This window comes from Neodiprion fabricii, chromosome 6, assembly GCF_021155785.1.
Source record: "Neodiprion fabricii isolate iyNeoFabr1 chromosome 6, iyNeoFabr1.1, whole genome shotgun sequence".
NCBI classification, from domain to species: Eukaryota; Metazoa; Arthropoda; class Insecta; order Hymenoptera; family Diprionidae; genus Neodiprion; species Neodiprion fabricii.
The window spans coordinates 5,969,370-5,987,404 of NC_060244.1; the positions used below are offsets into that span (position 1 = coordinate 5,969,370).

Below are 18,035 nucleotides of genomic sequence, written 5' to 3' on the forward strand. Positions count from 1 at the left end.
GTTGATCGCTCAGACTTTCAGCGTACAAGTGATTTCGAATGATTTCAAATAATTTTAGGTCATCAGAGATGACTCCGATTACAAAATACTGCCTGTAATTCCCGACGTTTCGTATGATTGCATGAGATTAGATATGATTTCACGTGAATTGAAGGGTTTCACGTTGAATTTAAGAATGACCTCGTGATAACTCGTGTAAGCAAGGAATTTCACATGTGTTTACGTCCACAATATTTTATTTTCTATCAATTTTACATCTACTACGATGAGTGAAATGGCCAAAAGAAAAAGAAGGGATGCCGTTATAGCGAAATGGTTAAAATATACGATGTTGCGATCCTTCTGCTTTCTAGTCCCTCTACATTATCATATGATTCCTTTTTCATTTCGAGATACGTCCAACTGATTTCAAATCAGGCTGTACAGCTGATTTGCAGAGTGAATGTAGCCCCTCGGTTTGCTTAGGTATTACTTGTTAGCTCGACTCGCGGAGGACTCGAGGCGACGGCGTTTGGCAGTGATAGCTTTTTCGAAGGCAAGCTTTTACCCATTTCAGTCAGACCGACCCGGATAATCCCCCTCGTATGTTTTCGATTTCCGATTCCCGCCGACCGCAAGCTTCTTGCTTTATTCAGCGGGTCTCTCGATTCCCGCATTAGTTCCACCCTATAGTTCACCCCCCCTTTTTTTCCTGGACCGCCGAACGAGGGACGCGGAACGTCGCGAGGATATCGGGCGGTTCTTGAGAATCGGTGAAACTCGCCGCGGAATATGGGAAAAGCTAACGCTAAATCAACAAGTAAACCGATGGCTCACCCTGCATTCTTCCATTCTCTCTTTCTCCCTTGCGAACTCTCAAGACCTCATTTTTCCTCAATGCGGACAGGATATCCTTCCATTCCAGCTGTTTCTTACGTGACGACGTCTAACGCGAAAGCTCTGCAGTAGCAGGTGAGATGCCGAGTCGATTGTCGATTGCGCTGACAGGTAGAGAGATCAGCATTTTCAGTCTAGTCGTGCCCAACCATTTTCGAAACTTAACTCTCACGCGTGGAATTCAAAATTGGGTAGGGATAAAAAAAAAACGTTTAAATAGTTTCCGGCAGTGTTACTCGAGACTCAATGATTGCGAACGTGAATGATAAAGCATGCCTGCCATATGACAGAAACAAATTTGCGCAAATTTGAGAGAAGTTTATTAATTAAAACGTTGGGAATGATTGTCTACCCCAAAACATAGAATCGGAAACAAAACGCCGGGACTTAATTATTAATTACTAAATTAATTACAAAACCTTTTATACAATTGTTGATATCTGAGCTTGTGTTAATCAAATTTATTTGGATTTATTGCTATCGTATATAGAGTCGGAATTTCGTTTTATTCCTGTTCACTATCATTGAGGCAAGCAAAGTTGCTGAAGATTTTTCAAAGGTTTTTCCCTTTTTCCTAACTTTTGATTCAGACGGCCTGACCTATTAATCGTGTCTGATTTTTATCTCTCGTGTGGTGGACCTGCTGGGACGTCATGTTTAGTTAAATTTTTCAAACACCGGCACAAGCGTAGACATATACCTATAGGTATGTATCCAAAATCAGTTACGGAGATTTCGCGGGGAAAACTTATCATTGCGAGCGTAGATCTCTGAGGGTTTAACAGCCAAGGGACTAATAGAATTATCAGTTTAAAGGGAGTTCTCAAGGTGTGCGAAACGGGTGATAAGATCGCGTTTCGCGATGCGCTTTCACCGGGATATAACACAAAAGCAGAGAGGGTTGCAGGGCGCGAAGCTTACGCGAATGCAATGGGGAAAATAACTGATCGTTCGGAGGATATTCGAGTGAACTTTGACCTCTTTCGTGGTTCGAGGATAAAGTCGACGCACCTCCACGTACACCCACTTGTACATTATGGCTGTCTGCATAGACCGTTATAGTCGGAAACAATTTTCCTTGGAGAGTGATCGTCACTCGATTAAATCGAGCCACTTAAATGGCTAAAATTAGCCCCCGGCTACGACGAGGTCGATGTCGTTCGGTGGGCGGGTGATTATTTGACATTCGGCACCAGGATCGATCTGCACGCGCGCGGCCCAAAACGAGAATCGATTTATCGAGGAACGAATTAGTTTCCTGATGCTGTTGTAACCGAATAACCCAGTCAGCCGTTCGCTAATTCGCTGATCGGCGAGGTGCAGCCGTCAACATCGCCTGTCATCCAATCTCACAATTTTTTCATTTTTTTTTTTTTTTTCTTTTTTCCAACTTTATTTCTTCGTGTCGATTTACTTTTCACGACTCTCTGTTACTCGCGTTTCTCTGATTCGTCCCCCTCTCTTCTGTTCTGCCCCGTTTTCTTTTTTATTTTTTTTTCTCTTTTCCGAATATACATCGTATCCTTTTTTTTTTCTTACCATCAAAAATTAAACTTCGACCTGCTTCTTCACAGCTAATTCTTCTTTTCATTAAATGATACTCTTTGACAACGCGCTGGGTCAACTTTGATCACATAGACGACTCGTTATTCGTCGTTGTTATTCGTAGTTGAGGCTACCTTTTTATCGATTTTAGTCACCGTCGACAATGTAGGACGATACGAAAATATCTCTATTTAGGTAAACATCAGTGCATCAATGTGTTATTCAATCATGCGAAAATTCATTGGACGTAACTGGTCCACGGATATATAATGCACTGCGAATTACCTGAACCCAGCTACATGCGTCACGAATTTCCCGTAGATACATATATAATACACAAGAATAGACAGTAGATTATATATTTATTTACATTAGAGGGGAAAAAAAAAATTGCTATACACAATGTAACGCGAGGAAGGGCGTTGGGAGGGGATGGAGGGGGGGAGGGGGGGTGCGAGAAGAGAGTGTTCTAAAACTAAAAGCATTATTACCTACGTACAGTGCGAGGATCGTTGAAAAACCGAAACGAATAATAAATAATAGTGCGAAAATGGCTGGCTAAAAAAAAAAAGATGAAAAAACAACGTAATTTCGAGATAAAAAGTTAACGGAAATAGACTTGCGGGCTACTTTTGAAGGTAATCTCGCCGTTACAGCAAACTCTGTAAAAGCTTTATGGTACGTCGTTCCGATCGCATACCTACCCTACTGTTCTGCGTATGCCGGCAGCTTATATCCGATCAAATGGAGTCGATGGCTATTTGCCAACTCTAATTTATCGCAGTAGAAATAATTAGAGATGATTTTTTCCTTTCCCTTTTTTTTTTTTTTTTTTTTTTCCACCTAGCGATCGCTGATAATGAGATTTCTGTTGTTTTTGCTCTTTCTCTGACAGACAGCAATCAATGTCGAAATTTAATTTTCATATATTTCTTTCAGGTAAGATAAATCTCTGGTTTGTTTCCGTTCTCTTTGATTAGCCAAAGGAATTTCAGCCCGCGAAGTGTTTCGTTTTCGGTATTGCAAGCGTGTAAATGTGTTATGTGCGATACGAATTAAGGTGTGTGTATGCGTACCTTGACGCTTTGAATTTTTACATAAATTTTTCAGCTCTTAGAAAGCACGAAGAGATTTTGCTCTTCGCCGTTCGATTTATCAAAGGATCTTGAATGTACGAGAGGAAATTTGAGACAATCAGTCACGAGCGAATAGACGCGCTCTTTCTATGGACCTTATATTTTCCATCTCGAGTTTATCAGTCATCGCTTGAATATGGAGATGTCGCTCTCTCGTATAAATAACGAGTCATCGGAGAACCGGGAAAAAGTGATTTTCTTAACGGATGTTTCTTATCTAAATGGATGATTTTTTTATTTTTTATTTTTCACTACATGATCGTTGAATCGAATACAACTTGTGTTTTTTTCTTCATCTTCTTCCTCTGCGAAAACTTATCCGGTTTTTTTTTCTCCTATCTTAAGAGAGGTATAATTTATTAAACCGACAGGTCTCCTTTCGATTTTTTCTTTCTATCGCTTATTTGATATAGTATATTTTTGATCGTTCGAGTGATTGGGGGAAAAAGTGATTTAGTTCGGAATTAAGTCCCTTTCTCTGCATTGGTGATCGATTAAAAAAGTTCTAACGAACCTGCAATCAAATATATTTCAAATTATCGTACATCATCGGATGACGGGTAAAGTTTTCCACAAGCCCGAGCACTTTTATTGAAGTTTTTCATTACGATGTTCAATTAAACGGTATTAATACACGACGATACTAAATGAAAACTTGCGTAGCGTCTATTTCTGGTCTGTCGACATCGATCGGTTGACACAATGTATATACAACGTATTTAATTTGCTTGCTCAAAGATTACCAGTAATGCAAAGATAAATCAAGACGTGCTTAATTATGTTATTGAGGATTAACTGATCGACGCGCGTAATCGTGGAAATGATCGATTTCGCAGTGGATCATTCGAGTTTGTCATCTGCGCGATATCTAGCAAGAATTCATCATAGCCACAGACTTATTTTGGCCTCTTGAGAGGTTACATTTGATACGCGATTACAGAAAATTAATTCTTGTGTTAGTCTATTAAAAACTACACAACCGTCACCGGCTGAACACATATATTGATAATGCTCGAGTAGATCTCTTGACAAACTCGAATTGATAATTTCTATCGTTCGATCAATGTTTTCTCTCGATGTTCTTTCCCAATAACCTACGAAAGACAAGCTGGTGGTAAATAACTTCCTTGCAAATCCGTGCTGGACTCTTTCCCACATTCTACCAATATTCGATTTCCAAGTCCATGTGCACCACCATAAAACATTGTCACAGTTCCGTAATTGCTGTTGCGATAAACTCGAGCTGTTCTTTTGAACAATTCGCTGCTTAAACCCAGGCAGCGACTATTCGAATGTGAAATTTTTTTTTGAGAATCAGTAAGGAAAAAAAAACATAGCATTTTATATTGATACATGTTTTTGAAACAGCCGTGAGCATTTAAAAATAAAATTGTGCGAACTATCGTGAAATTTTGAAAAATTTTTAGTGATGGACGGGTTGAGACAAAAATCAAGAAAAATTTCGAAAGACTGCTTTCAGTAGGGACAAAAAAAATAAAAAATTTTCAAAAAAATAAAAAATGGCCGGGTTCCCGGGTCGGTCGGTTTCGTACGGAGTGCCCCATATATACATATAACTCTTCTCCATTCAACTGCGGTTAGATAAATGCTTGGGTTACGAACCAGGCGGCGGGTGAATAACGACGGATTTAAACAAATGGCCAAGTGAAAAAGGTCGAATTCCTGGTCAGCTTTTGATTGCTTCCCGGCCCTTGCCCTTGATCGACGCGAGTACCGCGAGCTGCCGCAGTATATTACTCGATGGGAAATGTTTGTCCTGTAAGTGAAACTCTGGAGGTGTAACGGGAGACCGAAGCTTATAGGAGAGGTCTGAGGGACCGAAAGAGGATTGCCGAATGTAGGAAGAATCGCGGTGAAATGGAGGATAGTTTTATAAACCTATCGACCACTTCGGCTTCGCCATTTCTCATCAAATCGCAGTCGAATATAGTAAAAACAACACAGAACGTTGGATAAGTCGTATGCGTTACGGATTTATTTGTTTAAACCAGAAAATTGCACTTTGGTGTAACTCCAAGCGAACACCGTCACTTTTTATGGGTCGGCACCGCGTCAGTTCACGTTTTCGTTTATCCAGTCAATGAAGCTCCAGACGCGGGCAAATACGTCCGGTTCACCAACCGCGCATGGTGTTCCCCATGAAACGATTCCAACCTGGACTCCGTCGGCGACTAGCGGACCGCCCGAATCCCCCTGTCAGAAGAAGTCGTCTCGATTTTTAAGCGGTCCGAGGTAGAGCAGAAGAGAAAGTGAAAATATACTCACGTGACAGGCGCCCTCTCCGGCTACCGTAAGCGTGCAGATGTTGCTTTCCGAGGTTCTCCAGTCTCTGGCCAAACACGCTTCCTGGTCGATTATGTTCAGGGTGATGTGCTGGAGGCGTCTGGGACTGCTGCCGCTTGGAAACTGCAAGAGGAATATCCGGCGTGACTTGGGATTGACGATTCTCCTTATTCAATATCTTATCTTACGGTCCAAAGACTGTCAACTTCGAGATATCTGTTGCAGACTTACGGCGATGCTTCCCCAGCCGGTCAGCACTGCGGGATAGTTGACCTTGGTGAAATCTTCGGTGGGCAAAGCGATTGGCTGGACTTTTTCGGTAAAAGTGATGCTACTGGTGAGTCGGATCAAGGCAACGTCGCTGCGGAAATCTGATGCGGAATAGTCAGGGTTGATCAGAACTCTTCTTGCGATGTAGAAGGAACCACCGGAGCGGCGGTCGTTGGTGCCAACGCGGACTCGAACCATACCTGGCCATAGTTGGTAACTTTTCGGCAACAGAATAACGAAATCGAATAGTTGCCGATCTTGTTTGGACCCCGAAGCGTTTGGCTCGGCGATCAATCGTTGTGTTTTGATTCACCTACCTCATAACGCAGTGGGCGGCGGTGAGGATCCATCGTGCGTTGATTATTGAACCTCCGCAGAAGTGTCCACTGAGGAGAGTCTGCAGAGAGACTTGGTAAGGATAAGCTCCGTCGGGGGCGTCTGTTCCGCCGACGATACGCTCGCCAACACTACCGCCTGGAATTCGATTGTTGATGTTATCGCCAAGGCGTCGAGGCCAAGTATTTTAAAGTAAATATTATACACCGTCTGCGAGAAGCGTTTGATTAAAAGTATACAAAGGTTCTTTTCCTACCGTAAGCGGAAGCGGCCACAGCCAAGAGCAGGACTAGGGAACGGTACATCGTGTCCAGTGTAGTAAAGACTGATGCAAATTTCGGCTTTTAAACTTTGCTTCATTAGCGCTTATTGATCAGATAAAACTTGATTGGTAACAGATTTAATACAAATGCGGACCGCGTGGCGTAAGTTGATCACTTTATCTACCTTTCAAGTTATGCCTGTCTGACAAATGTCTGTAAATATGATTGACTCTCTTCGTATCGCGTGCATGATTAATTAATCTTTCGAAATATGTCGACTGATAGTTATCGATCATCTCCGGAGATCTTTCGATCCATGGAAATGTTTCTGGTTACAGCCGGATTCATTGGTGGACTCTTTGTTTCTATGTCGTTTATGGTTGAATGGTATACATACGATATTTTATCACGTAAAATTTTGATGAATCAAAGTTAGAAGGCAAGTGAAAGAACAGATGAAAGGAAGATTTTAAATACTCTTCAAACTCTAGGCGATGACATACGCCGCGTTTGTTATCCGTGAATGATGCAAAGTGAATTGCTCAGCGAGTGCTTAATCATCCTCCGCCCTAAACAATAACGTAGGCATCCCCTTTTGCGGAGATAAATGATCGATACCTCATCTTCATTAGCCATCCTCTCCATTTTCTCGAATTTTCATCGTGGTTATTTCCAGGTGATCGAATCAATGACGAATAATTAAAGCCGGCGTCTGTTGTTCACTGGGGCATGGAAAGTGGAGTAACTCTAAGTGATGGAATATTTTACGATAAATGAGTGAGAAAGGTCAAGTCCCGGAGTGTATTTGGGTTATGTTGATCGATCCGAACAAATGTATTGTGCACGAAGCCTGCAATACGTCAGAAGAATCCAGTGTGTGGTCTGTTAGTGAAACTTTGATCGTGATAGATGGAAACGTAGACTATTCAAGGTATAAGAGGGTGCTCGACTTCAATTTGAACCAAGCAAATAACGGTACTACGATGGAAAATTCTTTCGCCGTACGGTTGCCGATGAAACCGGAAGTTGTAAAAGCTTTCCACTTGAAGAAAGCGAGCTTGTTAATTGTCGAGATGTCGGAATGAAATGAATTCACGATTGGGTTAATTATTTTGAAGATTTCTTTAATGCAACGTGACAGTTAGCCAGCAGCTCTTGGTGCTTTTACACCACTCGGTATTCGGATTCCCCCAAGTTTTATTAGTTTATGGTTTCGTTGATCCAATCCACGAAGCTCCAGACGCGAGTATGGACGTCAGGTTGACCAATGGCGCAAAGAGGACTTCCCCAGGAAACGATGCCGATTTGAACGCCTTCGGCGACGAGAGGGTTGCCGGAGTCTCCCTGTAAATTTTTGCTCCAGTTTAGACACCCAGCGGAGGAAAAGAAGACTTACTAAAAACTGAAAGAAAAACTGTAACGCTAAAGATTAACATACGTAGCAAGCGCCTTGTCCAGTCCGTGTGGACGTGCAGATGTTGGAATTCGTTATCTTGATGCTTCTACTCAAACACTCTGCCTGGTCCATGATTGGCAGGAAAGCGTATTGGAGCTCGTTCTTCGCTACTGGCGGAATCAGCTGAAAATTATTACCGATTTATATCAGAAAGATCTCACGAATTTTCAACTCAATTGTCATTCTTCCGTTAGACCGGCCGTCGAGATTGACACAACTTGACTTACTCTAACGCTTCCCCATCCGCTCAACTCGGCCCAGTAACCGACCTCGTTGAAATCTTCGGTGGGCAGAGCGATCGGCTGAACTTTATCTCCGAAAACTATGTCTTGGCTGACTTCGATTAATGCGATATCGTTACGGGTGAGTACAGAGTTCCAGTTGGGATTGATTACGGTTCTAATGGCCTGGTAGAATTCACCGCCAGAGTCAAGTCTGTTCGTACCAGCGACCACGGTGATCTGGGACGGCTGGATCCTGAAGGAATGTAACGGAAATACCGGTGATACAAGTTCAATGTCAATTCACAGAGACAGTTTAGGTACTTACCCGGATAAGCAGTGGGCAGCGGTCATTATCCACCGATTGCTGACGATCGAACCTCCGCAGAAGTGTCTGTTGTAACTTCTGAGCGAAACGGTGTAAGGATATTCTCCTTCATCCGCTGGAAGTCCGGCGATGATACGATCGGTCAGACCGGCGCCTGAGAATTGGCGAATGGAATTTGTTTTCAGGAAAAGCTTTTGCGCATGTGATACTTAACGCTAAAAGGTTTTGAATCAATTCTCTTACCGTGTGCGGAGGCTGCGAGGGCCAATACCAAAACGACGAAACATGGCGTTGCGAATTAACAGGATTTGATGCGGACTGCCACTTTTATAGTATAATTTTTAAAGGGCAATCTGATAGCAATTTATCGTTGATGAAGGTAGATGAAGTCAAGGGGACTAAAATCGTGTATTTTATCACGTTCCTGCTTTATCTCTCACGTACTGTTACGTGGATCGATTAACGCATCTCTTCCTATCTAATTTCGTTTAGTCATTCAAGTGGGATCGATTGGGATTTAATTGGACTTTGGAAAGACATCTCGGACTTTTGCTAAGCATATCGCTGCAGAAATGAAAGTGCGAATGTAACCAATTTTAGCCGTAATAGGTTTATACACGTGTTTTTGTTCAGTATTGAGAAGTATCTAAATAAAAGTATCCGAGATTCAGTTTTTCCATATCTTTTCCGCACCATGTATCATCAGATACGTGTGTAGATACCTGAAGTTAGGTCGATTATCGCCTATTTTGTAAGTGTCCATTCAAAATTGTTTGACCTTAAGAAATTTGAAAAGGTCAAGCATTTAAACAGTTTCTAATAGATACGTTTTCAGTATCTGCATCTAGATACCTTGTTGCAGCTGTATCTTGTATATAAACGATTTATACTTTTGATAAGTATCTTTCCCGGCATTGTTCTTATTCATGTCTATGTTGTCGGAGCAATTGGATCCATATATCCTGATATTCAATAGTATTGATCCGAACGAAGAACAAAATTTCTGATAGAGTACCGACCTATTCTGAAAGAGGGATATCTGACTAAAAAACTCGTTGAAACTTTTGAACCCATTTACCTTAAATCGAATTTCGAACATCAAAATTGGCCTTTCACATCAAATCTTGTTTCGTTAATTGCGGAATAAATATTCGAGTAACGGTCACGTTTACCAGTTTGAGTCTCTCATCTCATTCGACTCTCTTAGAACCCATATTTGGGGAGGAGCGAAATGAGTTAACTCGGAAGTTCCCTTAAGTAAATGAAAATTCACTCAAGGGGAGCAACAGCCTTTGCAATTCTTCATTACTAGGGTAATTCTGAACGTCCCGGCATGGTGGAGGCTTCAATGTAATTATAAAAGTAATGAATTATTTAAACGTGCCTCCAATATCACGTTTATTCTGTATATTTTCATCCCTAAATGACAATTTTGCAGGTCATTGTGAACACAGCTGTGCCACGGCGTTTATATCTACGGCGTTTATATCTACGGCGTTGTTCTATCATTAACTAATTCTTTGAACTATTATTCATGCCTACTTGTACAGCATGACTTAAGAGCATACTGTGCGTATTACATTATACACATTAATGATTTCGTACATACTTTCGAATTTCCGTTTTCTTCGTCTGGTTAAAATTGTATCGGAATTCATGATGAGCTAAATCGTGATAAACGTTCAATTCCTCCAAATGTCTGCTGAGGATCAGAACTTTTATGCTCCTTTTTCGTTACTTACGATTTCACACTACAAAGTCGAGTAACTAAGAAGATCGGTTACATTCAGAGGAAAAGTCACTAATTACTAATGTTTTGTCGACGTTGCGAAAACCGGTTTAAGTTCGTGGTGCTGGTGTGATATTTTCTCCAGGACATTGATCGAGATTTTTCATTGTGAACTCGGGACAATAAGAGACAAAACGGAACAATGTTTTTGAAATTGTTTATTAGAAGCCAGAGGATTTGTTTTGGCCTGGTTTTTTAAAAACAAAAACAAGCGTGGCAGTTCTTATTCGCTGATATTTTCAGTGATCCAATCAATGAAACTCCAGACGCGAGTAAAGACGTCAGGTTCACCGAGGGCGCAGGGTGTTCCCCATGAGACAACTCCGATTTGTACACCATCAGCGACCAGGGGACCACCAGAGTCACCCTGAAAGCAATTGCAAATCAGAAATAACAGTCGAAGGTACGAGTAGTAAGAAATTGCAACGAATAAATAAGGTGGAAAAGACAAACGTGGCAAGCTCCTTCTCCAACGTCGGTGAGCGTGCAGATATTCGCATCCGTGGTTCTGAAGCTTCTGGACAAACACCAACGCTGGTCGATAACGTTCAGAACGATCTGCTGAAGTTCGTTGGGAACGGTCCCAGGGTACTGTGGTAAAGACAAAGAAAATACGGGTCATATATCGAGACATCAGTCCACGTTTCGCGCTCCGTAAAGCCGAGTAGGTACATGTAACATATAACTTCCGCGATCAATCGATAGGTAATCATTTTTCCTTCTTCTCCGTTAAGCACCTCGGGTCCCTCGGTACCGTTTCCATGGTACAACCGCCACCAGTTGAAAGGCGATTATAATGCGACACAGGATTTGTGCATGTTTCGACGATCAATTCCCACGGTTGGCAATGATCCAGCACGTGAGTCCGCGGTGAATGAAGCACACGAGGTACCATTTGCTTCTGCATTGGAAGGACGGTGGGGAGAAAGTGGATCGAACCAGAGAGAGACTGGCTCGGCTCAAGACTACTTACTCCGTCGGTTCCCCATCCGGTCAGTACCGCGGGGTAGTTGGCCTTGGTGAAGTCCTCCGTGGGCAGTAAAATCGGACGAATTTTCGACGTGTAGATGAGACTGAGACCTAGTTCGACCAGCGCGATGTCGTTGCGGATCAGGAGCGCATTGTATTCCGGGTGGACGATCACGCTTCTGGCTAGGTACGAGAGGCCGCCCTGGTCAAGGGTGTTCGTTCCAACCACAGCTGACATCAGCACTGGGAGGTACTGGTAGCTGGATTGCGAAAAAAGTTAATTGCTGGTCAGTAATCCTGCACAAGGTCCTGGTCACCTTGGTCTAGCTACCACTTGTGGCCATCTTCGATACACGCGATCGAAGGTCACGTCCGCAAGTGGTGCAGAAGTGCTTTGATATACGTGATGACTAGCTTTTAATCAACGAAGTATATCAAGTGTTCTGGAAACTTCTGTTAGAAACTTGCCGATTGCCGGATTTTAGTCGCGAAATTGGAGGAAATCGTACATCGATCGCGGATAGTAAGTGTGGGTTTATCCTGTAACGATTCGAAATTCGAGTGAAACTCACGTCGTGACGCAGTGAGCGGCGGTCAAGATCCATTTTCGGTTGATGATTGAACCGCCGCAGAAGTGTTGTCCGGTTCTAACATTCCTCAGAGATACTTGGTAGGGATAGGCACCGTCCACCGCGTTTGATCCGCCCACGATGCGGCCTCCGATACTGCCGCCTGTGCAGAATTCGAATAATTATTGCCGCGAATTTTTTCGGTCTGTTTACGAGAGATCAAACAAATTTTCTAGCATTTCGGTGTGGGAATTAGCGGACGTTGAAGATTCGTTCGTTTCTTACCGTAAGCCGTCGAGGCTGCGAGGGCCAAGATTATAAGAACGAAGCGGTGCATGATGCAAGGAATTAATTACCAGATACGGTCATCGAATCCAACTCTTATAGTGTCATTCTTCCGAAAATGATCAGATATAGGAGCGCTTTTGCGATAGACTGAAATCAAGTGGCTTTTATCAATCTTTGATGGTATCGAACGCGAATTTTGATCGCGATCCCATCGACCTGTCGTTTATACATATTTAATCTATCTTTTTGAAGACTTGTCGATCGGGATTCGATCGTCTGCTCGGTGCTTTATAATTAGCAATCATTACGCGGAGATACAACGATGTGCAAAATAATTTTTACAAGAATCGCAAACGCTTTGACGAAACAAAAATGGTAAACAGAAATTATGTCGAATCACGTGGGGTATCGATCGATTGCAAATACGCGTTCTTCAACGGCCCGTCAAATTGTTGTCGGGACCGGTAATTTGAGCTTGAAGCTTTCGCGATGACGGAATCACAGTTTCGGGATATAGCAGGCTGATCAGTTTACCGATAAACGCCCGACCGGCCAGAGCTTAGAAGAAGGCGGATACTACTTTATTCTCCGGAAATGAGTTTCCCATACCCGTCGTTTACCGCCGTTCGAAAAAAGCTGCACAGATAAATAAAGAGAAGATAAGCGGCGGCTCTGTTTTCGTCGGACCCTTTCGAACGGTGGCGAGGAGCCATAAGTGGTAGGTAATAGAAATCCAGGAGGGTATCGGGGATCTCGATATCGAATTCGATCTGAGCAAACCTTCTTCTCTCTTTCCTCTGATCCTCGAGCTTTTGGCCTAATCGTTGAATCTAGTTGAATAAATAGAGATTTACCCCTTTCCCTTATTTCTTCGGCCGCGCAGTTAAGCCTCTCGTCTTTTTAAGTCGTCTGTAGTCGCGAAGTGGATCTAATTCACGTTACCCACACGACTCGGGGAGAAGAGAGGAGAGGATCAGTGATCAAATCAAGTGATCGAGTGACTCTCGTTCGTCTTTACTACCGACTGACATCGTCAAATGTCGTAGGAAAAAGAGTCGGCGAAACGATTCTGCTGGAAGTGATACACCGAGTGTGAGATGAGACCAAGTTTGGGTCTTTTTTCGTGTTACCGAGGGCTAGAATTTCCATTGTAAACAAGGGAGTGTGACGCTGGCATTCCGCTTTATTTCTCAGCGTGAAAAATATTTATAAGCATAACGCGGGACACGAATTTTCGATCTTTATATATTCTGATGGAAGGATTTGCCCCGAAGGGAGAATTTCCGCTAGGCTGACTGAAAATCTTCCGACGGGACTGTAATGACGGTATTCTTCATACGCCACGCCGAGAATGGGGCGGAAATAACCGAAAACCACCCTGGGAATAACGGGAAAGGAACAGAGCAAACACACGCAACAATTTATCACCGACGATAATGTATGTAACCTTTTGGATACCAGCCAGAAAAATTCTCTCTTTCACTTTTCTCATCCTAATACGTACAGCCGATGCACGAGTAACGCGAAATTGCCATTTCCGAGAGAAAAAACGACATATTTTACGCTCTGTTTTGCTTCCGATATCGATCAAGTCGTCGTTACACACTCTCCTCGTCTTAGCTTGGCGGAATTTATAATCGTCGCAGGATCGAGGAAGTCTCGTCGCTTAACCGACCGTCTCACACCGACTGTTTGCACCAGCTGATTCTCGAAACTTTGGTGGATCAGCTCTTCCTAAATTAGCGGTTATATTAAGTGCCGCCCGTCGGGGAGCCCTGCGTTAAAAGATTTCTGACCGTTATTTTTCCCCCGTGTATTCGCGCTGGATTTGATGTTGTAACTTTTTGATTTATTATCTCCACCTTAAAGCCGATTATTCGGATCTCTTAAGGGGTGCTTTGGAATAACGAGTTTCCGTTATACCTCTGCAGGAATAGACTCGTAAAGTATTAGCATGTCACGAAGTTATGAGTTGGAATAATAAAGCTTATATACGCGTTATTGGCGTCATCTTTCATGGAGAATACATTACGTAAAATTATGCGTTTTCAATTTTGACCTTGTATTGGTGAAATGTGAAAATATCGTGCCAGAATTACCGCGAGAAAAATATCTTTACAGTCATCGAGCTGCTGGAGATTTTTCGTTGTTTCTTTTTTGTAATTCTTCGCCTTTTTTTTCCTCTCATGGATGCGCAACAATTTTCCTCGTGTGATTAAAGTCTCAGCTTTCCTGCTATATATACACCTTATTAAAACATTCAACGATGCGTAGTTGAGAGTTTGGGGCTAGATGGTACATGCGAATCTCCTAGCTGACTGACACTCGTGATGACCGGATTTTTCAGTGGTAAACCACCGACAAACTAGAGCTTGAAACATAATGAATGTGCTACTTTCATTCGACGCTCCAACGCTCGACATTCCGTGCTTTTATATCGTACGACCTATTTCGAAGAAACACAATAACAGTAAAATTTGCCGAATGAAGTGAGCGTTGTTCGATTCGACAAGTAATTCCTCTTCAGGTTCATTGGGTGTAATAATTATATTGCCTTTTTTTTTGTTCCTTCAGAGACACATATTCTTTATTAGACAATTGCAGAGTGGGTAGGTGCGTCAAATTTATCCATGGGATATTAGTCTCGTCAGTTCACGTATCCGTTTATCCAGTCAATGAAGCTCCAGACGCGAGCAAAGACGTCGGGATCGCCAACGGCGCAGGGAGTTCCCCAGGATACGATACCGACTTGAATTCCATCGGCGACCAGAGGGCCTCCGGAGTCACCCTGAAATTTGATCACGAATTATCGAGGTGCCAGGTCGGGGTCACAGGAAAGTTCAAAGCCTGACGCATTGTTAGGACAATGAGAGATAGGAGTGGTCGACTTACGTGGCAGGCACCTTCCCCGGCGACGGTGAAGGTACAGATGTTACTGCTGGAGGTGAGGATGCTTCTGGCCAAGCAGGCTTCCTGGCTGATGATGTTCAGGGAGATTTCTTGAAGGTCATTCGGAGCCCCGGTGCTTGGGAACTGCGTGATGATAAAGAGAAAGGTAATTTTCGACAGGTAAATTTCACGATCACCGTCTTGTCAAGTCGAATACTTCGGTTCTCTACGCGTTTGAACACTCACACTGGTGCTTCCCCAGCCGGTAAGCGTTGCTGGGTAATCGGCCTTCGTGAAGTCTTCCTCGGGCAACGGAATCGGCTGGACTTTACTTCCGTAGACGATGTCTTCCGTGACCTCGATCAGCGCTACGTCGTTACGGATCAAGAGGGAGATGTAGCTTGGATGGGGTATCGCTCTGCTGGCTTGGTAAACGTCGCCACCTTCGTTCAGCTTGTTGGTTCCGACGACAACTTGGATCCTCGACGGGTTCGATTGGTACCTGTAGGACCACCGGAATGAGTCCAATGTCACAGCTGAGGTGTCGTGTCCGAGACGAACCAGGCGATGGGTTTGAAACGAACTCGATAATCGAGAGCAAATGCTGCGTGACAACTTTTGCCTCCTGTCACGCGTACTTACGAAGTTACGCAGTGAGCGGCGGTCAGGATCCATCGATGGTTGATGATGGAACCACCACAGAAGTGGCTGTTGCTTATCCTCAGCGAAACTTGGTAAGGATACGCTCCGTCTGCGGCGTTTGTGCCGCCGACGATACGGTCGGCGATACTTGCACCTGAAAAATCGGTAAAATTATCAGAAAACGAGATGGATCGGTCGATGGTGGAAGAACACTTCGGACACTCGTTGTCTTTGTACCGTAAGCGGAGGCGACAAGGGCCAAGACCAAAACTGCGAAACGGTACATGGCGTTGGCGGAACTACAAAGGCGTGCAGAGGCGAATCGGGCATGCCTTTTATACTCGTAACTTCGCGTATTGTCGGTGGTAATCAGATAAAAAGTGAGGGATTATCGAGATGCGACATTTTGGAGGAAGTTGAAAACGAACTGGCCCGCAATCTCACTGCTAATCTATCATTTCATCGATCTTATCTCCGATCTCCGTGCAAGAAATGATCGATTCGGTCTTCGGTTCTGATTTCGATAAATCATCTAACCGTCAATTTTTTCCGTCTGTTGTTCGGCTCAGGTGAAGGAAATTCGTGTTTCGAAACAGATGGTATTAAAGTGAATTGATGTTTTGAAAAATCATGTCGTGCTGTCATGTCGTAGTATGAAACGTTGAAGGCAATGTTGAAACCATTTGTCGTCAGATGAAAAATAAGATTTATCTAAGAGAAAAAATAACGCCGATCCCTTGGTAAGTGCCGGCAATTTAAGTGTAAAACTCTTTATTTGAACGGCGGTTGCCTTGTGTAAGTAAGCAGTCGGAAGGTTAGCTTCGAGGTGAGAAGAATGAAACTCATTTTCTCGGGTTGAAACGAGATTTTCCTCTAACCTACGGCGTAATCTCTACGTCGATGAAATCGAAGGAACACCGCTAGGCGGCCCGGTTTGGAATGGCTTTTCGAATTTGCCGGCAAGACGTGATCGAATTTGACGGTAATTTCGCACTTGGTAATTGGCCGCGACGTAGGCGGCGATCATCCCGTCCTTTTCGCGAATTGGCGAATCGATCGAATTGAACGTGGTAAACGGGAATCGAAGAGCCCAAGAGCGTCTTACCTTATATTTATGCACACGGGATGCCGGCGGACGATGTAGAAAGGAAAATCGCGCGGCGGGTGAATTGGCAAAAATTATTTCAGCACTCTCGTAATTCTCTCCAACGCGTTATATAGGTAATTTCTTTCCGTTAAGATAAATTAATGATGTACGCTTCTCGTTAACTCTCCCGTTTCCCATCCTTCTCTTTTTTTCCTTTTTCTCTTTTCTTTATCCCGAAACCGCGTGTCAGAAGAGACGCCCCGCAATTTTTTCGTTCAACCCAGAATTTTTTTTCTTCTCACTCGTTACCTTTATCTTCATTCTCCCTATTACGGTAGGTAGTGCTTGAATAAATGCCTTCGACTTTTTTTCCTCTTACTTTTCTTCTTTTCATTCGGGAATACCAGCGTGCAGCCAGCTGTATCGTCGGGCTGTTTTTACTCCCCCCCGGGTGACGGGAATCACGCACGGGGGACAAAATGGTCTTTGGATTAAACGAACGGGGAGCTTCAGCGTAGCGAAAGCCAAGCACTCGATCAAGAATAGATTCGAAATTTCTTTCCTAATAATCGAATGGCGAATTGATGATCGAGAGAGAAGCGTGAAGTGAAGTACGCATTTTTTTCCCTTCATTTTCTTTCTCATTGCGCAGGATCGATAGAATTCTAACGTAAAATTTCTAACCCATGCAGCGTACGCCTAAAATAATAACCGAACAGCAGAGTCTCGAGGGCAGAAATGAAACTGGACACGAACCGAACGCGTAACAATTTATTATCACAGCTACTGGACACGAGCCAAAGAATCTCCGCGGTTTCTTCGTGGTATCGCCTCGGCTTTCGTTCCTACAGCTAAATCGCAATAAATCACGGTTATTCGTTCGGCGAGGAAAGTCGAATGTGAAATGTCCGATGTCGTTTCCGTTTGCTGCTCGAGAGGAAGCCTCGAGTGGTTTGTCGGAGCGAGTGCCAACCTATTTCTTGATTGTCGCGTGACGCGTCGGGGAAAATTTCGCCGTTGTGATTTCCCTCCTGGCTTCCCAGCAGCTCTTGACGGATTAGCGATGA

General features: G+C 43.5%; 5 protein-coding genes across 8 annotated transcripts in view; 1 reads left to right on the forward strand and 4 right to left on the reverse strand.

Moving 5' to 3' along the window:
* LOC124184505 overlaps positions 1–18,035 on the forward strand; it is a 99,894-nt gene that overhangs the window by 26,996 nt on the left and 54,863 nt on the right. The window lies entirely within an intron of this gene.
* On the reverse strand, positions 5,527–6,815 carry LOC124184507 (chymotrypsin-2-like). Its single transcript, XM_046574283.1, has 5 exons — positions 6,724–6,815; positions 6,449–6,605; positions 6,093–6,348; positions 5,844–5,984; positions 5,527–5,771 (listed from the first exon to the last, which is right to left on the reverse strand). Exons 1-5 carry the CDS (start codon positions 6,770–6,772, stop codon positions 5,631–5,633), a joined length of 744 nt encoding a protein of 247 aa, XP_046430239.1. The 5' UTR covers positions 6,773–6,815; the 3' UTR covers positions 5,527–5,630.
* LOC124184509 (chymotrypsin-2-like) lies at positions 7,838–9,059 on the reverse strand. The gene is made up of 5 exons (XM_046574285.1): positions 8,979–9,059; positions 8,736–8,889; positions 8,414–8,663; positions 8,169–8,309; positions 7,838–8,074 (listed from the first exon to the last, which is right to left on the reverse strand). Exons 2-5 carry the CDS (start codon positions 8,759–8,761, stop codon positions 7,931–7,933), a joined length of 561 nt encoding a protein of 186 aa, XP_046430241.1. The 5' UTR covers positions 8,762–8,889; positions 8,979–9,059; the 3' UTR covers positions 7,838–7,930.
* On the reverse strand, positions 10,668–12,429 carry LOC124184506 (chymotrypsin-2-like). The gene is made up of 5 exons (XM_046574282.1): positions 12,348–12,429; positions 12,066–12,225; positions 11,498–11,753; positions 10,978–11,115; positions 10,668–10,891 (listed from the first exon to the last, which is right to left on the reverse strand). The coding sequence occupies exons 1-5, from the start codon at positions 12,397–12,399 to the stop codon at positions 10,748–10,750; spliced, it is 750 nt and encodes a 249-aa protein (XP_046430238.1). The 5' UTR covers positions 12,400–12,429; the 3' UTR covers positions 10,668–10,747.
* On the reverse strand, positions 14,913–16,265 carry LOC124184508 (chymotrypsin-1-like). The gene is made up of 5 exons (XM_046574284.1): positions 16,119–16,265; positions 15,882–16,035; positions 15,486–15,741; positions 15,243–15,383; positions 14,913–15,138 (listed from the first exon to the last, which is right to left on the reverse strand). The coding sequence occupies exons 1-5, from the start codon at positions 16,165–16,167 to the stop codon at positions 14,998–15,000; spliced, it is 741 nt and encodes a 246-aa protein (XP_046430240.1). The 5' UTR covers positions 16,168–16,265; the 3' UTR covers positions 14,913–14,997.